At 38.9% G+C, this 21,475-nt stretch overlaps 1 protein-coding gene across 1 annotated transcript in view; it reads right to left on the bottom strand.

The window, feature by feature from the left end:
* The window catches only part of LOC108357990 (transmembrane protein 132C-like), a 350,976-nt gene that overhangs the window by 319,711 nt on the left and 9,790 nt on the right, over positions 1–21,475 (bottom strand). The window contains exon 2 of the mRNA XM_017609094.1: positions 7,674–7,922. Coding sequence (XP_017464583.1) covers positions 7,674–7,922 — 249 coding nt within the window. The remainder of the gene's footprint in view (positions 1–7,673; positions 7,923–21,475) is intronic.

Genomic DNA, 21,475 nt, shown 5'->3' with positions numbered 1-21,475 from the left:
TCTGGAGGCTCCGAGGGTCGTGGTGGTGGCGGTGGTGTTCCTGCCTCCGGTGGTTGCTGGAATATCGNGGGTGCTCCTGGTAGTCGTGGTTCCCGCCCTTGCACTAGGAACACTGGGCTGTATCCTGTGGAGGCTGTGACGCTCGTGTTTACGGCGAGTGCCATTTCTGGGAGGAGGTCATCCCACCGCCTATGTTGTGTATTCTTATACTTCTGGCAGGACTGACATTGGCGGACGTACCGGCTGATGTCACGAAACATTCCTGGCCAATAATACCGACTGGCAATCCGTGCTACTGTTCGGCGAATACCCATGTGTCCCGCGCTTGGTGTGTCATGGTTCTCTCTCAGTACTCGTCGACGGAGGGGGTTGGGCACACACAGTTTCCAGGGGACTGCCTCTTCGTCCTGGGATCGACATGGGATATGTCGGTAGAGCTGCCCATCCTGTATCATGTAATCGGCGTATTTCTCCGGGTTGGTACGCACTTCATCGACCCGTCTATGCCACCACTTGCCGTTCTTCTTCCGGGCTAGAACGATCGGTGCACTGTGCGGACTACGAGACGGCTCGATACATCCTTTCGTGGGTAGCTCATCGATTTCCGCGTCGATGACAGATTGCATTGCAGGGTTGCGCGGGAAGTACCGCTGCTTGATGGGGCGTTCGTCAATCATGATGATCCGGTGCTCTCCCACTGTGGCTACTCCAGTCATAGTCTCGAATTTTTGCAGTTCTTCCCCTAGAAAGTCGCGTATGCGGGCAGCCTCATCAAATGATGTCATCAATTGCTCCAGGCATGACATGCAGAACGGCGTTGTGGATCGTTTGGCCAAGGCGGACTACGGTCCTCAAGGCCTCGGATATTTGGTTCCTGGTGCCATCGGCCATAAGGATTCCTATGGCCACAGTTATCTTTTTTCCTCTCCCCAAGATACCCAATTGCTCCGCCACGCTGGCGGACACGAAACTTCTCGAGGCACCTGTGTCGATGACGGCTTCCGCGGGCGCTCCACGATATTAGGGCATAGAGGCGGCCGAGTTCCTGGCTCAAAATTATTGGTTGTCCGGCGCTGTACTCGGACGCTGCTGCTGATCCATGTGTGGTGGCGGTCGTTGCTGAAATGGCTGTCTCGGTTGGGGTGGTGACATAATGGGGTCGTCACCAACGTGTCTCGCTATTTCTCGTCGGGCGGTTTCTGGGGCCCGCCGATGGCTTTCGTAGATGCTTTCATAGTCTTCTGCGAGTGTGAGGAGTTCCGTCAAAGTGTTAAAATCTCGCCGTTTGATATAAACCAAGTACTCCGGGTGGCTATTTCGAAAAATCCTTTCCAGCCGTTGTTCACCACTGTAACCCGCGTGTCGCATCAGGTTTTGAATCGCGATCACGTAGTCCTTGAATTTCAAAATAACGGGCCGGTAGGAAAAAGTGCAGGAAATCACGTTTGAATGACGCCCAGTTGGTCCAATGCTCGTTATTGTTGCGATACCAATGGAGGGCGGTGCCGCTTAGCAATTCAGGCATCGTCTTTGGTAATAGGTCTACATTTAATGTGTAGACGTCGGCCAGCTCCTCTAATCGTTCTGTAAACGCCAACGGGTCACGTCCTCCATCGTACTTCACCGACCAATTGCGTACCTGGTCGATGATGGGTGCAAAAGTAACGGTAGGCACATGGTTGCCGTTGGTTAGCACGTCAGCGTTTGGTGCTATGGATGTCATTGGCGGGTGTTGCGGTGGCGGTTGTATACTCGGTGGTGGATATGTGAACTGGCTCTGCGTTGGCGGCATCACGGACACATTAGCGGTCCTTTCGCCCTGATTCACGGTTAACGGTGTCTTTGGTTCACTTTCGTCTCTCCAGTGGGCCTCCTGTTCGTTGTATGCTGCTTCCGTAGCGATAAATTTTGCGGCCCATGCCGCTATCCGTTTCCTTATCTCTCGAGTGGTGCCTGTGTGCTCGATGCCCAGTTCCTGTGTGATGGACACCAACTGTTCCTTGGATACGCTGTCCAGCCAAGCTATGCTCACTGGTTCCGTCATGGCTGGTTTAATTATCGGGTATGAAAATGTTCTCCTCGTATTGTACTATTTGCAGGGTCCCTGCTCGGGCGCCAATTGTAACGAAGAGTTTTTCTGTGAAGGCCCCGACGCTTCTGTTTTCTATGCTGAGGTATACTCGCCGTGCCCAGGGTCCGTTACAATAAATTTATATTGTGGGGCCTTTGCAAATAGTACTTTATTTAATTACTTCTTATCCTCTAAAAAACGTGTTACTGCTTAATTTCTATGAAACATAATACGATTAACGATGTATGAATTCCTAACGGTGAATTCCCAGCGCGCTGCTGCTGGGTGACGTCGACGCTATTCCGTCCGCGCTCCGCTGATAGACGACGTCGGTGTCACTATGCCGGCGTTCTGCTGCTTGCGACGTCGGAGCTATTGTTTCGGCGCTCTGCTCCTATGCGATGTCAGCGCTACTGTGTCGGCGTTCTGCTACTATACGAGGTTGGCGCTCTGCTACTATGCGACTTCGACGCCACTGTGTCGGCGCTCTGCTAGTGGACGGCGTAGGCGCTCTGCTGCTACGCGACGTCGACGCTACTGTGTCGGCGCTCTGCTGCTACGCGACGTCGGCGCTACTGTGTCGGCGCTCTGCTACTATACGACGACGGCGTTCTGCTACTATGCGACGTCGACGCTACTGTGTCGGCGCTCTGCTAGTGGACGTCGTAGGCGCTCTGCTGCTACGCGACGTCGACGCTACTGTGTCGGCGCTCTGCTGCTATGCGACGTCGGCGCTCTGCTACTATGCGACGTTGGCGCTACTGTGTCGGCGCTCTGCTAGTGGGCGGAGTCGGCGCTCCGCTGGTACGCGACGTCGGCGGGACTGTGGCGGCGCTCTGCTGCTACGCGACGTCGGCGCTACTGTGTCGGCGCTCTGTTACTATACGACGTCGGCGCTCTGCTACTATGCGACGTTGGCGCTACTGTGTCACCGCTCTGCTAGTGGGCGGCGTCGGCGCTCTGCTGCTACGAGACGTCGGCGCTACTGTGGCTCTGCTTCCGTGCGACGTTGGCGCTCCGGTAGTGGACGGCATCGGCGCTACTGCTGCTACACGACGTCGGCTTCCGTGCGGCAGGCGTCGCCGTTTCGCGGTCTTGCGGTGGACTGAGGTGTGGCGGCACTCTACCCCTGAACGGCCAAGCCTTGTATTGCGAACAGTGTACAAGTCAAGGGCCCTCCTAGCTGTGCGTTCACAGCTGCAGTTCCGCGTTGACGCGCGGTGGTGGGGCGATGCCGGCGCTACTCCGCCGGGGTTCTACTGTTGAGCGAACGGGCGTCGCCGTCACGCGGGCTCACGGTTGACTGTGGGGCGGCGGCAGTCTACCTTTGAACAGCCAAGCCTTGTATTGCGAACAGTGTACAAAGCAAGAGCTCCTCACTAATAGCTGTGCGTTCACGACCACCGCTCCGTGCTGACTGACTCGTATGTTGCCAAGTCACATCTGTTATAGCTGGTGCTCTTCGTGTTGCTGAGTCGTATGGCTACATGTTGCGTTGCTATGGTGACGGTGTCACCAGGGAATGTGGATACGGTCTCTTTTGTTGGCTGGCCGTGTTGATGACGCTGCTGTAGTCGTTGTTGTTGCTGTTGTAGTCATTGTTGCGGCGTTCGTGTGGGCTAAATTCCGTAGATATTTAGTCCTCACATATTTTTTCGCAATTTAACTTTGAAAGAAAACAATGTGTAGCTTCCAATAACCATTTTTCCGAACATTGGCGTCGCTTTGCGAATATATTTTTTGTTATTGTAGCTCAGTGATTCCCAAAGTGGTCCAGGTGGACCCCCAGGGGTCCACGGGAGCCTCGATAGGGGTCTACGTTGGCGTGAAAAAAATATGGGGTCCACGAGTTGTAAGTGGGGGTCCATGAAAATGCATCTTGTTTCGATAGTAAGGAACCAAAATGGTTGCTTGATAGCCTATTTATTTAACTTACATTTTTTTGAGTGGTGTATAGTGCTCTTGAAGTGCTGGTGAGCTTACCGTCACTTTGTGTCATCATACGTGGGGAAGCCTTAAATGCCACCTGCAGGCTAAAAAGAAACGGATGTTGGTATAACACTGAGTGAGGCGATGCGGAAATTGTCGGTGGCAGATATTTGAGCGCTTGTGTCTATTCAGTGCTACAGGATAGTACGCCACCATTGCCTTTGTTGAAGAGATTCCCTTAGGAGGAATGCTGGTTTAATTCCAGCACTGAGCCCGCACTTGTACATTGTTGAATCTTAACTGATGGCTCCAAAACTGACTCAGGGTCAGGATATGGAGTATTGTTCGAAGTTAGTGGGGATAAGCTTCACTTGTTCTCTTGGGGAATATGCTTCGGTCTTCCAGGCTAAGGTATTTGCAATACCCAAAGCCATAGACTACGCGGTGGAAAATAGGTGGAGGGGAAGGAGTTTACGTGTCTACAGGTACAGCCAAGCTGCACTTAAGGCATTGGCCAGCCCTCAGTAAGTACTTCCAAACTAGCTCGGCAATGCACGCTCGACTAAGTAAGAAGTAAGTACTTCCAAACTAGCTCGGCAATGCAACTCTCGACTAAATTATGTTGGTAAAGATAACGAGCTTACTTTACTCTGGGTACCGGGCGACTCGGGAATGCCTGGAAATGAGACATCTGACCATTTGGCCACAGTTGCCTTAGACCAGGCATTCCTCGATCCGCAACCAGTTATAGCACTCCCCACATCGACCATCCAAGACACCATCATAAACTGGGTGGATACTTCGCTCAGCAATGACTGGGAGCTATCGTGTGGATGCAGGTGGGCAAAACTCATTTTGCCTTCAATCTCAGAAGGTCTATCTAATTTTTTCCTCTCACTGAGAAGACGAGACGGCTGACTGGTCACTCCATGTGGCACAAACACCTCACTGTGATAGGCGCAAATGACAACTCCATTTGCCCATCCTGCTTTGAAGAGGATGAGACGGTGGAACACTTCTTGAGCTTCTTGCTTGCTTGTTTGTTTATCGTCGATTTATCTAGTTTCGGTCTCTTCTTTTTTGTCAGTTTATGAATTTAAAGTTTGGCGTAAAAAGCTTTGCAGTTTTGTTGTTTCAACTTTTGTGTTTTAAAAATGCGAGTGACGAATATTTTTCGCATCATAGTCGTGGAATTTTTAATCAGCCATAACTTCGGAACCACAAGTCACATGACAAACATATCAATGGTAGGTGCTTATAGTAAGGTTTATATAAATGAGTTTGTAAATGGGGACGTGGCACATAATATAGGCGTAAAATTTTTATCAGCCATAACTTCGGAACCACAAGTCACATGACAAACATATCAATGGTAGGTGCTTATAGTAAGGTTTATATAAATGAGTTTGTAAATGGGGACGTGGCACATAATATAGGCGTAAAATTTTTATCAGCCATAACTTCGGAACCACAAGTCACATGACAAACATATCAATGGTAGGTGCTTATAGTAAGGTTTATATAAATGAGTTTGTAAATGGGGACGTGGCACATAATATAGGCGTAAAATTTTTATCAGCCATAACTTCGGAACCACAAGTCACATGACAAACATATCAATGGTAGGTGCTTATAGTAAGGTTTATATAAATGAGTTTGTAAATGGGGACGTGGCACATAATATAGGCGTAAAATTTTTATCAGCCATAACTTCGGAACCACAAGTCACATGACAAACATATCAATGGTAGGTGCTTATAGTAAGGTTTATATAAATGAGTTTGTAAATGGGGACGTGGCACATAATATAGGCGTAAAATTTTTATCAGCCATAACTTCGGAACCACAATTCACATGACTCCTTTAATTCCTTTGGATATGCCTTTCGAATTTAAAAGACTTCAGTTTCCAGTTCGCTTAGCTTTGGCAATGACAATAAACAAGAATGCCTTAAAGTAAAACCCGAAACTTTATCGAAAATAAAACGTATGATAATTGTACTGGAAAATGCATTTATGTTAATAGATACTTTGCAGTATTAAAAAATGCTTTGAAATCATATTAGAGTAATTATTCATAAGAAATTAGATACTATTTCTTCTATTATATAACTTATTGGAGATATTTTAACCTAAATAAAAACACCTGCAGAGCCAAAAAATTATTATTGCATGTAATTTCATAACACCCAATCCATACAGCGGTCTGCTACCGCGGCTATAGTAAAATTAGAGCAGAAAGAGAGTATAACGTCCCAATAAACATTGGGCTTGGTTAACAATTCGAAAATGATTGGAAAACGAATCTTTTTTTCGAGTCTCACCTTCGATAACGAATGTGGAATAGGTTGATATTCCATTCGAGAACTAGACCATTCTCCAGCAAAACGGAATTTTCGTTATCCAATATATTTTCCCCATCGTTATGAATTCGAAATCCAGCCCATTATCGAATTGAAATATTAATGGGAGAGAGTCTTATATTTCCCTTCAAGAATGAGCTGGATTTCACTTTCTCTCTTGTTACGAATGTTGGAAAACTAAGGTTGGATATGAGTTCGTTCTCAGTTCGATATGCACATTGGATATCGGACGTCATTTTCGAACGTTCGCCACAATGTTTATTGGGATCTTTACATAAAGTATTTCCCATATCTGTATAAAGACGTGGGGTGAAACCCGCGGGTAAAAGCTAGTATATTTATAATTAACAGTTGAAAAAATAAATTCATTATATGTGGAACCAAATATTTGGATGGCACAGAGGTCAAGAGTGTTTCCGAAGTGAGATTTGGGCATCACGCTTAACACAAAGCTCTGATGGAAAAAAACACGTCGACATGACGACATTCAAAGCCACACCAGTATTATGGTATGCAAACGTCTTGCCCTCGGATACTCAGATGGATGTATACTATGATTGTCAAACCAATGAAAACCTATGGAGCAGGGGCCTGGAGTTCAAAGCAAACCTAGTGACCTGATCTAATGAAACCTGACTAGTGTGTTTAAAGTCACATGCTGAATTCCTTCACATCACGTGTTCTCCCTTTATGACCTTTACATGGCTGTGTTCTTTCGACAGGACTTTGCAAAGCCTGACTGATTCCTTAGTGTTATCTATGGAAGAACAATAAGATTGCCAGGATTTTAACCATAGATCTCCTCAATTATTATATGATCTTTTAGGGCTGGTTTCTCCAACTCAACTTAACTTAGTTTAGCCACTTTTTGGACTTAAGTCAGAAGTTAGCCTACGTTTTACACAGCTTATTCTTGACCAAGTCAAGAAAATTGGCTTAACTAAGTTAAGTTGAGTTGGAGAAACCAGCCCTTAGTCTCTCTTTGAGTTCTGAGGTCCCACCAAAGCGAGGATTTCTTTCCCGCCATACTCACTGAGATTGATCTTTCGAAGTCCTTCCTCATAATCTCTTCTAGGTTTTTACAATATTATGAAGGTCCTCATTTATTGTGACAGTTGTATTTAGTGAACCTTTGCTTAGTTTATGCTCTAATCTATTACCATATTTTTCTCAATTAGTTTTGCGGAGGTTTCTGTATATTAATATGATGTAATAAGTAATAAATACATGAATACACAAAGGAGTTGCTTTCGCAAAAACAAAAAACAATTTTTTACTAATATATCTTATTTAATATTAAATTAAATTTACCTCAGCGACACACACATTATCTTCACCTTCCGGCATGCATCGACCTTTTAAGGGAACTTGAGTGCCCAGTGAAATGTGCAATAGAACGCAAATCCTTTGTCTTTGTAAGTGTCCACCTGGATCTGTACCGGCGTGGAAAAGGACCCGTAATACTGGTGAGTCACGCGAAATTGTTGATTTTATCAAATGGGCTGATATATCCAAATGCATATTAGCTTGCTGTAATTCTATTAATGCTGCAGTTGTGTTCTGAAAAAACAGGTGAAAATGGGTTTTTGAAAATGTTAGGCATTCCATTTCAATACAAAATATACGAGTTTAGATTTAGTTTTCAATACTATTAAAAATGTTTGGATTTCAAATATTTTATGAGGGGGGGCCAGAAAATAAAACGAGAAAGCTGTCTTGTTACTTCACATGTTTATTGCGCTATCCTTCAGCCAGTTTTAATGCACTCAGCCAGCAAAGAAACGTACGAGTTAAAAGCTTTTATTTAACTTCACATGTGTACATATGTATGTATGTCCTGGAATTTTGCAATCAATATTTCACCAACTTCCAGATGAGTTAGACTGAGTTCAAACAATGAGACAATGTAATGTGAAGGATGAAATAATCCGCTAGGAGCCGCAGGAGTCGAGATATTTGGTAAACTCGTATTTATGGTTCGATTTGGTTCATACTTTAGAAAGTTAGTATTAAGATATATGTAGGCTATTAACCTATTTTGTTTTATTTTGCTTTTCCTAATAATAAAAAGCATTTGAAAAGTTCAGAACTGAGGGATATTCAAAGAAAAACGACAGAAATACGGTGAGCAAAAGAAGTTGTACAGTTGAGGTGTCCACCATCAAATTTGAGTATTCCCGCTTTGGTTAAAACCAAAATTAAATAAATCACAAATACAGTATTATGCAACGATTTATTCCAAATAACTCCTTGTGCATTGTAAATGATACCGAAGAGCGGGGTCTAAAAATTATGCAAAATCTATATATAAATACGCCACGAGAAAATTTTGAACTCCCTTTTTTGAGGGCAACGTTCGCTCGATTTCAATGAACCATACACCGATTTAAAGGATATAACTTCCCCTAATTCCATTACATAGGGAGCGTGGCATCTGACATACAGAATAAAATGAATACCGATATATTTCTAAAACCAATTACGCTAGAGAACTGAAACTTAGCACGGATGCATAAATTGTAAATACCAAACCTACGCCGAAAAATGTTAGGTATTGAAAAAGGAGGCGTGGCACCTCCCGTACAAAATGAAATTCTAATAGTAGTAGTAGTAGTCTTCTTCTTCTTCTTATTTGGCGCTGTAACCGCTTAAGCGATTTTGGCCGAGTCCAAAACAGCACGCCAGTCATATCTCTTCTGTGCTAACTGACGCCAATTGAAAATGCCAAGTGAAGCCAAGTCCTTCTCCACCTGGTCTTTCCAACGCAGAGGAGGCCTTCCTCTTCCTCTGTTCCCAGCATCGCGGCCCGCGTTGAATATTTTCAGAGCAGGAGCGTTTCTGTCCATCCGAACGAGTAGTAGTAGTAGTAGTAGTATATTTATTTATTCAGTACATATTTAAAATATATTTTACAATTGCTTTGACTTACATTAAAAATAACATAAAATAAATAAGTTCTAGACATTTAACATTTAAAGTTGTATGTCTGCATCGTACATTAATTTAAAATTAAGCGAATTTATTTATTATTAAATCTCTATATTTTAAGCAATTACTAATATATTCATAAAGGGAAAGTTATTGTTTCGTCTAAGGATATTTAACACATGAGGCAAATCCAAAACTGTCTCACCGAAACACTTAGAACGGATGCTAGAATAACTAGGGCACACACCAATAAAATGGAATGTATCTTCAACAACATTTAGATTGCAAACAGTACAGGTTGAAGATGTAGCATTAGCAAAGGCTGGCTGACATCCAAAACGTCAATTGCTTTGCATACGTACAAAGTATAATGTTACATAACGCCGAACTACCAAATGTTGACGATGTATACTTTACCAAAACGCATCCGAAAATTTATCGAAACGCATCGCTAGCGCATCAGAAACAAAGTTGATGCTTCGTTTGTTATTGGTTACCATTGGTGTTTTAAAAATGGAAAATTCAGAAAAAATGTTCATTGCTATATTAAGTATTTAAAATATGCAATGTATATGGTTGCAATGTGTCGCAACTCTGCATATGCAAACAGTTTGAATACCGCAGTATAACAGTTTCCAAATAATGTATTGATAAGTTTTGGAAGTCAGCCGCTCTTGCGTTAAGCTTAAGTAGACCACCTCTAGCTCGGAAGATCAAACTTATAGTATAAGCATTGAGCTCATCATTAAAATATAAAGAATCCAACGGTGTCAAATGACAGTAAAGATCATGTGTTGATTTCTTTTGCGCACATTCAACAAAGGATACCAGCTTCTTCTGAATCAGTTTATCTAATAATATAGTATACTAATCTTAATAGACGACGGGCAAAAATTTAAGCGGGGATCCAAGTCTTCTAGCTTGTCTCTGGAACCGCTTACATTCCATCTATCTGCAAATTCCACAAAAACTACTGTCGAAGCAGAACTATATACATACATTAGCTATATAAACAAAATAAAAATTGAAATATGAAATGTATTTGAATAGAAACACACATGTACACATATATATATATATATATATATATATTCTATTTAATTTCGTATTTATGCAAATATCTACATATATACTTACTTTCGCTCTACTTACCTTTCTCGCTTTTACTTCATGTTTACTATCTCTTACACTTGTATATACTTACCTCTGTATATTTGCCACTACATACTTATCATCTTATGTACTTACCTATGTATACTTACCCCTTCTTACTCTCTCATGTTTCCCCGGTTCTTCTCCTGATTAATACCTCTAAGTTAAGCCGTTAGGTTAGGCAGTAGGTTAAGAATATGAAATGAAGAATTGTAATAAACACTTGAATTGTAATATCGGAACCGTGCGGTCATTATTTGTTCTCCCAGGCAACTAAATAGGAAATAATTTTGTAGTGTTTCGCGCTCCTCTAAAGGTGACAAAAACTGATAAAAAAAGTATACAAACCAATTTAGCACAAATCAGGGACTTAGTGCGAAATGCATTAACAAATATAAGTGAATTTGCTAAATTATTAGAAGCAAAGGCGATTAATTGCCATACAAAGTGATTTGGACAAACTATTGAAATAAGAAGTCCTTAATTACTAAAAAACTTAAACTCATTTGATACAATACATCAATATACGAGTACATATAACGTTTATTTAGTTGCCTGCGCGGTCCGTGACAGTCAGTCGTCTCGCATAACAAAAATACAAACACACAAACCATAAAAATAAGCAAAGAACAAATAGAGTGTAGTGACAGTGGGCCGTAGTGCATAAAACACACAAAAATTAAAATTAAGAATAATTTAAAAAAATATATATAGACATATATACAAGCACAATTAAAAGGCATACGGCCTTAAAATTAAGAATAATTAAAAAAAAAATATATAGACATATATACAAGCACAATTAAAAGGCATACGGCCTTAAAATTAAGAATAATTAAAAAAAAAATATATAGACATATATACAAGCACAATTAAAAGGCATACGGCCTTAAAATTAAGAATAATTAAAAAAAAAATATATAGACATATATACAAGCACAATTAAAAGGCATACGGCCTTAAAATTAAGAATAATTAAAAAAAAAATATATAGACATATATACAAGCACAATTAAAAGGCATACGGCCTTAAAATTAAGAATAATTAAAAAAAAAATATATAGACATATATACAAGCACAATTAAAAGGCATACGGCTGTTAAAAACGAAATTTTACACACACATAAATAAACAAAAAATAGTTCGCAAAACGGAATCAAATAACTTACCACTAAAAAGTCCCCGTTGGAACTGCTACTTATTTCTTATCGTATACATACTTACCTACCGTTGGAGCTGCTGCTTACTTTCTGCGTTGGAACTGCTACTGTGTTACTGGGAAGCTGCATAAATTTACCGCTGCATCGTTGGACATCGCGGGAATGAACTGCGAGTGTATCGTCTGCAAGAGGGAAGTGAAGGCTGGAAACAAACCGGTCCATGATAAACAGGTATTGAGTGCGAACAATTGAAGCATACGAAATATTTGGCTTTGTAATTGATTTCATTATTAAAGTTACTGATAATCGTCTTACAAAGAATACAAGCTTCGATTTTTGGCATTTCTTGTATCCATTTCAATTGCGCCAATTACATATATGTATATATATTGCATGCAAATAGGCCTCGTATATACATACATACCATGATGCAATAATACAAGGTGGTATCAGTTGTGACAGCTCGATTTGACACTACCTTAGCTCAGTAGAATGAGAAGAAAAACGGGAAGAAATGAATCCCCATATGGGGGAAAAATATAAAATTTCACATTTTCTCCTTAACAAAATTTGCTTTTTTATAGTATATTCGTTATGAAATGAAATAAAATAAGATAAAATACCTTTTTAAGAAAACAAAGTGTGTATACTGAGAAAAAATAAAAAGCATTCAACTATATTAATGGGCAAAGAATAGTGAAAGAAGTAACACTGTTTCACGTAAGGTAGTCAATATGGCGGAATTAGAGCGAGAAGTTGCCAACTGATAACACCTTGTATTATTGCATCATGCATACATACATATTTACATACTGCCTTTGAAGTGAAGGATACAGTGGGACAAGTCGCGCCCACTCGCACCGCTCATCAGCAACCCCAACGACGGCGAAGCGCTAACTCCCGCGCATCTATTAATCGGATGCCCCTTGCGAGCTCTGCCACCGGAGAAAGTGCCCGACAGTCCCAGCCGCTGCTTAGACAGATGGCAGCTTGTTTGCTTTCACAAGCAGCAGTTTTGGCGCGCGTGGTCGAAGAGCTACCTGTTGGAGCTCCAGCAGCGCAACAAGTGGGCCCAACCGCAGCCCAACGTCGAGCCAGGCCAACTCGTCGTCGTCCACGAGGACAACGTTCCACCGCAACAGTGGGTGCTAGGCAGACTCACCAAAACAATTACGGGGGCAGATGGCAAGATGCGCGTCGCAGACGTCACAACAAAGTCTGGAGTCGTACAACGGCCCATCCACAAACTAGCCGTGCTACCTATGCCGAATGATTGAAGGACTAGATCCCTTCAAGGTGGCCGGTGTCGAAGCAGAACTATATACATACATTAGCTATATAAACAAAATAAAAATTGAAATATGAAATGTATTTGAATAGAAACACACATGTATATATATATATATATATTCTATTTAATTTCGTATTTATGCAAATATCTACATATATACTTACTTTCGCTCTACTTACCTTTCTCGCTTTTACTTCATGTTTACTATCTCTTACACTTGTATATACTTACCTCTGTATATTTACTGCCACTACATACTTATGATCTTATGTACTTACCTATGTATACTTACCCCTTCTTACTCTCTCATGTTTCCCCGGTTCTTCTCCTGATTAATACCTCTAAGTTAAGGCGTTAGGTTAGGCAGTAGGTTAAGAATATGAAATGAAGAATTGTAATAAACACTTGAATTGTAATATCGGAACCGTGCGGTCATTATTTGTTCTCCCAGGCAACTAAATAGGAAATAATTTTGTAGTGTTTCGCGCACCTCTAAAAGTGACCAAAACTGATAAAAAAAAGTATACAAACCAATTTAGCACAAATCAGTGTTGAAATTTCAACAACTTTGTGATGTTAGAACCCATCTGGGACATACCTGTCATCACTGATGTTAATTCTGACTTTGCAATTGATTAGTTAATTCTTCTGTCAAGCCGTATACAAAGTCAGCATTAAAATCACCGATGACAGTTAAGTCTTAGTTGGATTTTTAACCGACTTCAAAAAAGGAGGAGGTTATCAATTCATGTTACCGCATAACTTTGGACCACGTCAACCGATTTCATCGGATTTAGATCGATTGCATCGGAAAGGTAGTGTCTCAGAGATGGTCCCATCCTAATCTGGTTTAGATCCGATCACTGGATCATGAAATAATTAACGGTACTCCTAAATTTTTATATGAGATTTGAAGTCGGTTTTGTTTTTTTCTTACAAATTACTTGTTATATCAGAAACTCATTTTTGTGAAAAGTGCGGATAGAGGGTATTGAATATAAGCCCTCGTTATGCTAACGTGCTGAAATTTGACACAGCAACATAAGTTATCAATACCGTACTAATGGCGAAAATTGGTAGGTATTGGAAAAAGGGGCGTGGCACCTCTCATACAAACTGAGATTCTCATATCGCTTATCTCTGGAACCGCTTATGCTAACGTCCTCAAATTTGACACAGCAACATATGCTATACCGAACTTACGACGGTAGTGGTAGATAATGGAAAAAGGGGCGTGTCCCCAACCATACAAACCGAAATTCTCATATCGCTTTACAGACTTTACAGAGAAAATATTTTATCAACACCGTACTTACGGTGGAAAGTGGTGGATTTTGGAAAAGGGGCGTGGTACCTCCCATACAAACTAAATTTCTCAAATCTCTTTCCTATTGAACCGCTTATTCTAACGTCCTGAGATTCGACACAGATATTTATGCTTTTATGCTATCAATAACTTACTTATGGCGAAAAGTGGTAGATGTTGGATGATGTTGTTGAACTTATGGCGAAAAGTGATGTGTATCCCGTTCGAATACATGAGGCACCTCCCATACAAAATGCAATTTCCATATCGCTTATACATGGAACCACTGATGATAAGGTATTGGAATTTGATACACCTACATCTATATACATAAAAAGGCAAGAATCAATCAATTGGGAACCATTTTCTACCAGATTTCTAAATCGTATTCAATGATGGTTATTTTGTGCAATGATTTTTAAAACGATCAGTGTGTTTGTCTTCCGTTAGGGTGCGCAGGGATTGATAGCTATCCTTAAAGATCCTATTTATGGTCAGATTTGCCTCATCTTTAAAACACATAAGAGCAACATAAAACTTGGTGTAACTTGGTAGCCCAATCGTGTGACTCAAAAAAAGGGCTTTAGGGAAGGAAATATTATATTTTGTTTCACACCTTCGAGGTACTTTCTTAACGTCTACCGATCTGATGAAAATAAAGAGGAGTTTATGTGTTGGAAATTTAGTTTTTAACCTTCCGAGGGGCTCTCAGACCAAAATAATCGAATAGCGTATTTACAGTCTGAATTCGTATATGTTTAACATACCCTGCAGGTAATCGCGCTAGTGCAGAACTAGCTCGTTAAGAGGCGGTACTGGTTCTCGATCTATCCCAACGCAATGCTTTCAACTGTCTCTTTTTAAATGGCGATGTCCTACGAAGTGGAAATTGCTCCCCTCTGCAGAACTTTCTAACAAGTTCTGAACTGGTTCCATTTTGACCAGTTCTGGGACAATACGTTTTTTATGAGAAAAAACTGTAAAACTCGATTATTGGATATTTTTGCTTTTCTGAACACAATACGTTTTTTATTTAAAAAAAATCTGATTATTCGATTGTTTGATATTTTTTNTGGTTCCATTTTGACCAGTTCTGGGACAATACGTTTTTTATGAGAAAAAATTGTAAAACTCGATTATTGGATATTTTTGCTTTTCTGAACACAATACGTTTTTTATTTAAAAAAAATCTGATTATTCGATTGTTTGATATTTTTAAATTTTTTTCTGTTCGTTTACAGATTGCATTTTATTAAATTTTTATTTATTATTTTATTTTATTTATATTAAATTTGATTATTTTCTCTTCAATTTTTAAGCGGCACAGAACAATTTAAATTTATTAAATCTGAAAATCACACCTTCCTCCACTGGGATTTGAAGCTTCGACCAACGATATTAGAGTCGGAGGTCTTCCCGCTGAGCTATTTTCGTATTGTACGAGAATTGAGAATTTGTGCATTTGCTTCTCAACAGAGCGCAACTAGCACACCGAAAGTTTCAACTGTCCCTCTCTGCAGCCGTTTTGCACTATGTAGTTCAGAGTAGGGATGTTGCGAATGTAGAATTTTAGACATCCGCGGATGCGAATGCGGATGTCAAGTATTTTTAATAAACAATTAGAATCTAGTATAATGGCGAGATCGTTGTTTAAACAGCGCCCACAAGCCAAACCAGATGTGTCAGGTTTTTCTAATGACGATTTCGTTTCTACCAAAAAATGTCGCCTTTTGATTGCCCCTTTCCCTTTTTGTGTTCGATTCTAAATTAAAGGCAAAGGGTGAGAAAATTTTGTGTTCGTTTCTTAAAATGTTACACTATTGTAAGGCAAAAATCACATTCCCTGCCCTGTGAAGCTTTGTCAGAGAAGATGGTTGCCCTGAACATCACATGGTTGTTAAAAACGGCAATATTATGAAATGGGTGAGCTAGACAAGGACAAGAAGGCAAAAACACGCTTTTTTACAGGGTTGAGTTTAACATCAAACACATTTTTCACCTGGGAAGGGCAACATTTTTTCGAAGAAACGAAATCACCATAAAGCTTTTTAAAAGTAATTCTTCATTCTCATTCCTTTGGCTGTTTCAGAATTTGGGGAATCTGTAACTTCATCAGCGTTTTTCTATTTTAGTTTTTGTAATTCATTTTTAATAATTTCTTTTGCGGCTGGTTTGAAAAATGTGTACTTATAGCGAGCTGTGGAAAATAAATTATTATTTTCCAGGAATGAAAATTTTGAACAAAATTATGTTTTCAAAGTCGTGGCTGCCAGACCAGAGCTGTAAAAATTTGCAATAAATTTTTTTAGCAATCAACGATTGTGCTAGTAATAGGAATACAATCAAAATTGATTGCATTTTTCTGATTGTAAAAACTACAAGCAATTTAATTGTAAGCACATTTGATTGCAATCAAATCACTGATTCAATCACCCATTTTAATTGAAATCTCAAAAATGCAATAACTTATTTATGCTTTTTTTAATAAAGAAATTGAAAGCGTAAAAGCAAAATAGAACGTGAAATCGAGAAAAAGAGAAAACTAGCAGAAAAAGTTATTGAACACAAAACTAGTAAATACTTGCAAGTGAGTAGTTGTTTCAGCGTTTTGACATTCTGTTCAGTTTTAAACTCTTTGCTTTAAACGCAAGCACTTACACAGTCCGGTACATCATTAATATTTTGATTTCCACTCATTTTACTTTTGTTTATGCTTAACCATTTCAACAAATGGCGGCTTTGGAATTTATTCTTCTTCTTCCACTAGCTAATTTCTGCTAGTAAAAATTTCACTAGCAAGAATTTGCCCTCTCCCGTGTTATTACGCTCTCGATTCAGTGCTCTATTGGAAATTTTTTGGGTTATTATACGCTTTTCCAGTAAAAATTTTCAGGTTCCAGTACTGACTATTTGTTACTATACACACCTAATATAAACAACGAGTTGTGAGCACTTCAAATTGCATGCATGTTGTTTTAGTAATTTACACTGAGAAAAGAGTTCAGTTACGTAAGTATGTTTCTCTCAAAACATGATTTGGTTATCGTTACATGATTAAGTTATAGTTACCAAATCTTGTGTTGAAAGAAAAATATTTAGCAGATTTGTCTTTTAAGTTTAAGTTTGAAAACAGTAGCCAGAAAGTGGTTGCTGCTTGAAGAAAAACATTTCAATTTCAATTTATTTATTTAAATGCATATATACAGTATCGGTCATATCTATAGCACGCCATTTCAAAGTGATATTGTGTGCCACTTATGTTTATTTATTTATTTTTGAGAATTTTCAATTAAAATATAGTTCTTTCTCTAACAAAACCCATATAAACCCAAGTTTTACAATTTGTAGAAAACTACAAAAAAGTGCAACAAATTTTCACCTAAATTTCAAACTTTTTTCTCGGAAATGTTAGAATTTTTTTGAGTACACAGATTTTTAGCCCCTGCAATTTTAGTCTAATAATGTGCAAATTTCAAGTGGCTACGAATTACCGTTAATTTTTTAGAATTTTTTTTGTCGCATTGACTTCCATATAATGCATAACCTAAATTTATGTGTATATGGAAGAAATCCGCAACACCTTTGGCGAAAAAAATTCTAAAAAATCAACGGTAGCTTTTAGCCACTTGAAACTTGCACATTATCAGACTAAAATTGATTGGACTATAAAACTGTGTATTCAGAAAAATTCAAACACTGCCGAGAAAAAAGTTTGAAATTTAGGTGAAAATTTATTGCACTTTTTTGTAGTTTTCTACAAATTTTTAAACTTGGGTTTATATGGGTTTTGTTAGAGAAAGAACTATATTTTAATTCAAAATTCTCAAAAATAAATAAATTAACATAAGTGGCACACAATATCACTTTGAAATGGCGTGCTATAGATATGACCGATACTGTAAGACATAGTCTTTTACAGTGCCATATTTTAAAACAATTACATAATAATAAAATTTTGGTAGCTTAAAGAATATATGTATACTAATCAGTTGTTAAACCAGTTTTTGAACATTTCATATATTTTTCAGTTGAAGAAAGAAATAGTAAAGTGGGAAACAAAAATTTTTAATAAGATGGTACAGGATTTAATTTGAGAAGAAAGAATACACAGCCGATTTGAAGCGTTTTGGACTAGTTTCCGATTTTAGTTTTCTTGGCAAAGAATTCCACAACTGTACGGCTCTAACAAAAAACATTCTTGATGTAACTGAATACTTAAAATAAGGTACGATAAGATTGCATGTGCGAGTTGACTGTGCAAACGTCAGTTTCGAAAAGAGGTATTTCGGGCAACGGGTGTAGATAACTTTATATATGAATAACACCAAACGACGATCAAAGAATATAGATATGCTGCAGTCAAGAATATTTGTCGAAAACTCGGAGATGTGATCAAATTTACGCTTGAGATATATATATCTAGCGGCATTGTTAAATAATAATTGCTATTTTCCGAGGGATTCTTTATCTAGACAACCATATATTAACTCGTGGTACGATATTATTGGTACCAATAGCATTTTAACAAGCTTAAGTTTGACATCTTTGGGAATGAAGTACGCTGTTTTCCACAATTGCCTCAGTACAGAATACATTCGGCTGACTGATGCATTAACATGATCAATGCACGTTAGATTTTGATTCAGTGTAAACCCAAGTGTTTTAACAATCCTCTCATACTTCACAACACTCCCATTCAGCATGATTGGAGAAACATTATCAAGATTGTATGGAAAATGAGATAGGGCAATTGCCTGCGTTTTGGACGAATTGAAGTTAAGTCTCTTATTTTTCGACCACAGGGAAATAGCTTGTAAGTCCTCATTTATTCGGAAGACTAAGTCTTCTGTTAAGTCTAGAGGGGCAGAGAGGTATATCTGAGCGTCGTCAGCATAAAGATGAATTGATACATTTTTGCAGCATTTTTCTAAGTCATTAATATATAAACTGAATAATACCGGACCAAGAATGGAACCTTGCGGTACACCCGATTTTACTGGTGTTAAGCTAGAGCGGTTATCCCTAGAAACAACCCTATGTCTATTAGTCAAATAGCTTTCAATTAGTTTCACTGCATCATTGCTGAATCCGAAATATGTGTCAAGCTTTCGAATGAGGATTCTATGGTAAACAGTGTCAAAAGCTTTCGAAAAATCCAATAAGGTGAGGATTGTTAGGTTGCCTTTACCGAAGGATGGTCGAACGTCCTTCATGACTTTGACGGTTGAGCAGCTATGTCCCCTGCGATATCCCGATTCATTTTCAGATAAAAGGTCATTTTCTATCAGGTACTTCATCATTTGATTCAGTAATACTTTTTCGAAAATCTTTGATAAAGACGGTAAAATGCTGATTGGCCGAAAGTCACAGGGTTGTGAGGCATTACCTTTCTTCGCAGCAGGTATAATATTAGCCACTTTCCAGGCATCAGGAAATCTAAGTGAAGTTAGCAAAAAATTTATAATATGCGTTAAGGGTGATATGATGTAAGGAAGAACGAGCCTTATAAACCTTAAGCTTATTTTGTCCTCCGACAGTATTTAATTTAATTGAAAGAATGCTGGGTATTATTTCAGATTCGGTAATACTAGAAAAGTTAAATCTGCGGCTAAAATCATACGAAATATTTACGTTGGGCACAAAAATATCATTCTCCTCAGGTAATTTAATTGCAAAGTAATCATTCATGGCTTCAACATCGATCATACACTCAGATTTCAAATTAGATTTGACTCCAAGCTGTTTTAAATTATTCCACAGAACTTTCGGAGGAAGACTAGTATTATGTTTGTTTTGAAAATAACATCTTTTTGACTCACGTGTGATTTTAGTTGGCCGGTTCCGCATACGTTTATATGCCACCCAATTTTCTTCATTCGCGTTTTTCCTCCAGAAATGATAGCTTTTGTTTCGAGATCTTATCGCCTCAAGTAACCTCTTAGTGAACCATGGTTGCCTGTTTCTATTAACTTTAATTTTCCTAAGTGGAATATATTTATCAAAAAGATATTTGAATTGGAAAAATGTTCAACTTTTTCGTTGATATCGGCAAAAAACCAACAGTCGTTCCAAGGTAGGGCTGAAGCTTCATTAGCTAGGTCTTCAACATTGATTCCGTTAAAGTTTCGTGTATACAGGTACTCGGGCGAACTATTTATAATGGGTCTTAACACTAAATTATAGCTAAGAAAAATTAAATCATGATCGCTCACACCACTAAGAGAAAGTTGCTCAAAGTGTAACACGCTGTTTACGTCCGAAACGCAGAATAAGTCCAGTAAACTAGGCTTAGAATGGGGTCCAAAACGAGTAGGAAGCTTGTTTATAACATTTAATCCAGCACTTGACATATTATCCAAAAAATTTTTGGTACGGTCATTTTCCACAAGCAAATCTATATTCAAGTCGCCACACAATAGTATGTGTTCATAAATTGCTCTGTATTTATAAATATTTAGAAATAGGTTACTTAAATCGTATGACTTATTAGGGTTATATATAAATACCACAAGGCACCGTTGGAAATTATTGTAAAATTCAACCATCAAAAACTCAACTGGATCATGATCATCTGACTTATATATTATTTTGCTCAGCAGTGTATTCTTGTAATATATCGCTATACCACCACCACGCTTCCCCTGATGTCTGTCATTACGCACAACGCAAAAATCACGTAAGTTGTATATATTGTCATTGATGTCATTTTTAAACCACGTCTCAGTAATACATACAACATCAATACACACAGAATCAAAGGTGTAATTCAAGTAGTCAAGCTTGGATTGATTCAAACTTCTCGCATTGAGATGGCAGACTTGAAATCCGGGGTGATAATTACTCACCAGTTTCAACAATATTTTTAGATTCAAATTGTTACGAGCCAACAGATGAATTATTTAAAGCCATACATACAAACATGCACCTCAAATTGGCAGTGTGAAGTCAAATATGAGATAGCAAGAGAAATAAGATAGGTCAGATAATAAGAGTTTAGTAAATTACAAATTGATCCTAACCATTAGCGCACACAAGGGGTGGGTTTTGGGGTTCAAACCCATCGTGATCGCAATTGTGAAAAATCGCCATCTCTATCGAAAACCAGAAATCGAAAAAATTAACATAAAAGTGTAAAAATTTCTTGGAATCAATAAATTTATTTTTACTGACTCTTTTCTAAAATTTTTTATTAGGTACTTTTGAAAGTTGAGCTCATCTTGAGTTTATAGAACTTTTTATTAAACAAGTAATTTTTAGCAAAAAAAACCGACTTCA

The sequence above is a fragment of the Rhagoletis zephyria genome, unplaced genomic scaffold (assembly GCF_001687245.7).
Source record: "Rhagoletis zephyria isolate East Lansing unplaced genomic scaffold, Rhagoletis_zephyria_1.1 Rzeph_scaffold_00187, whole genome shotgun sequence".
NCBI lineage: Eukaryota > Metazoa > Arthropoda > Insecta > Diptera > Tephritidae > Rhagoletis > Rhagoletis zephyria.
This window is presented reverse-complemented; position numbering and strand designations above follow the sequence as displayed.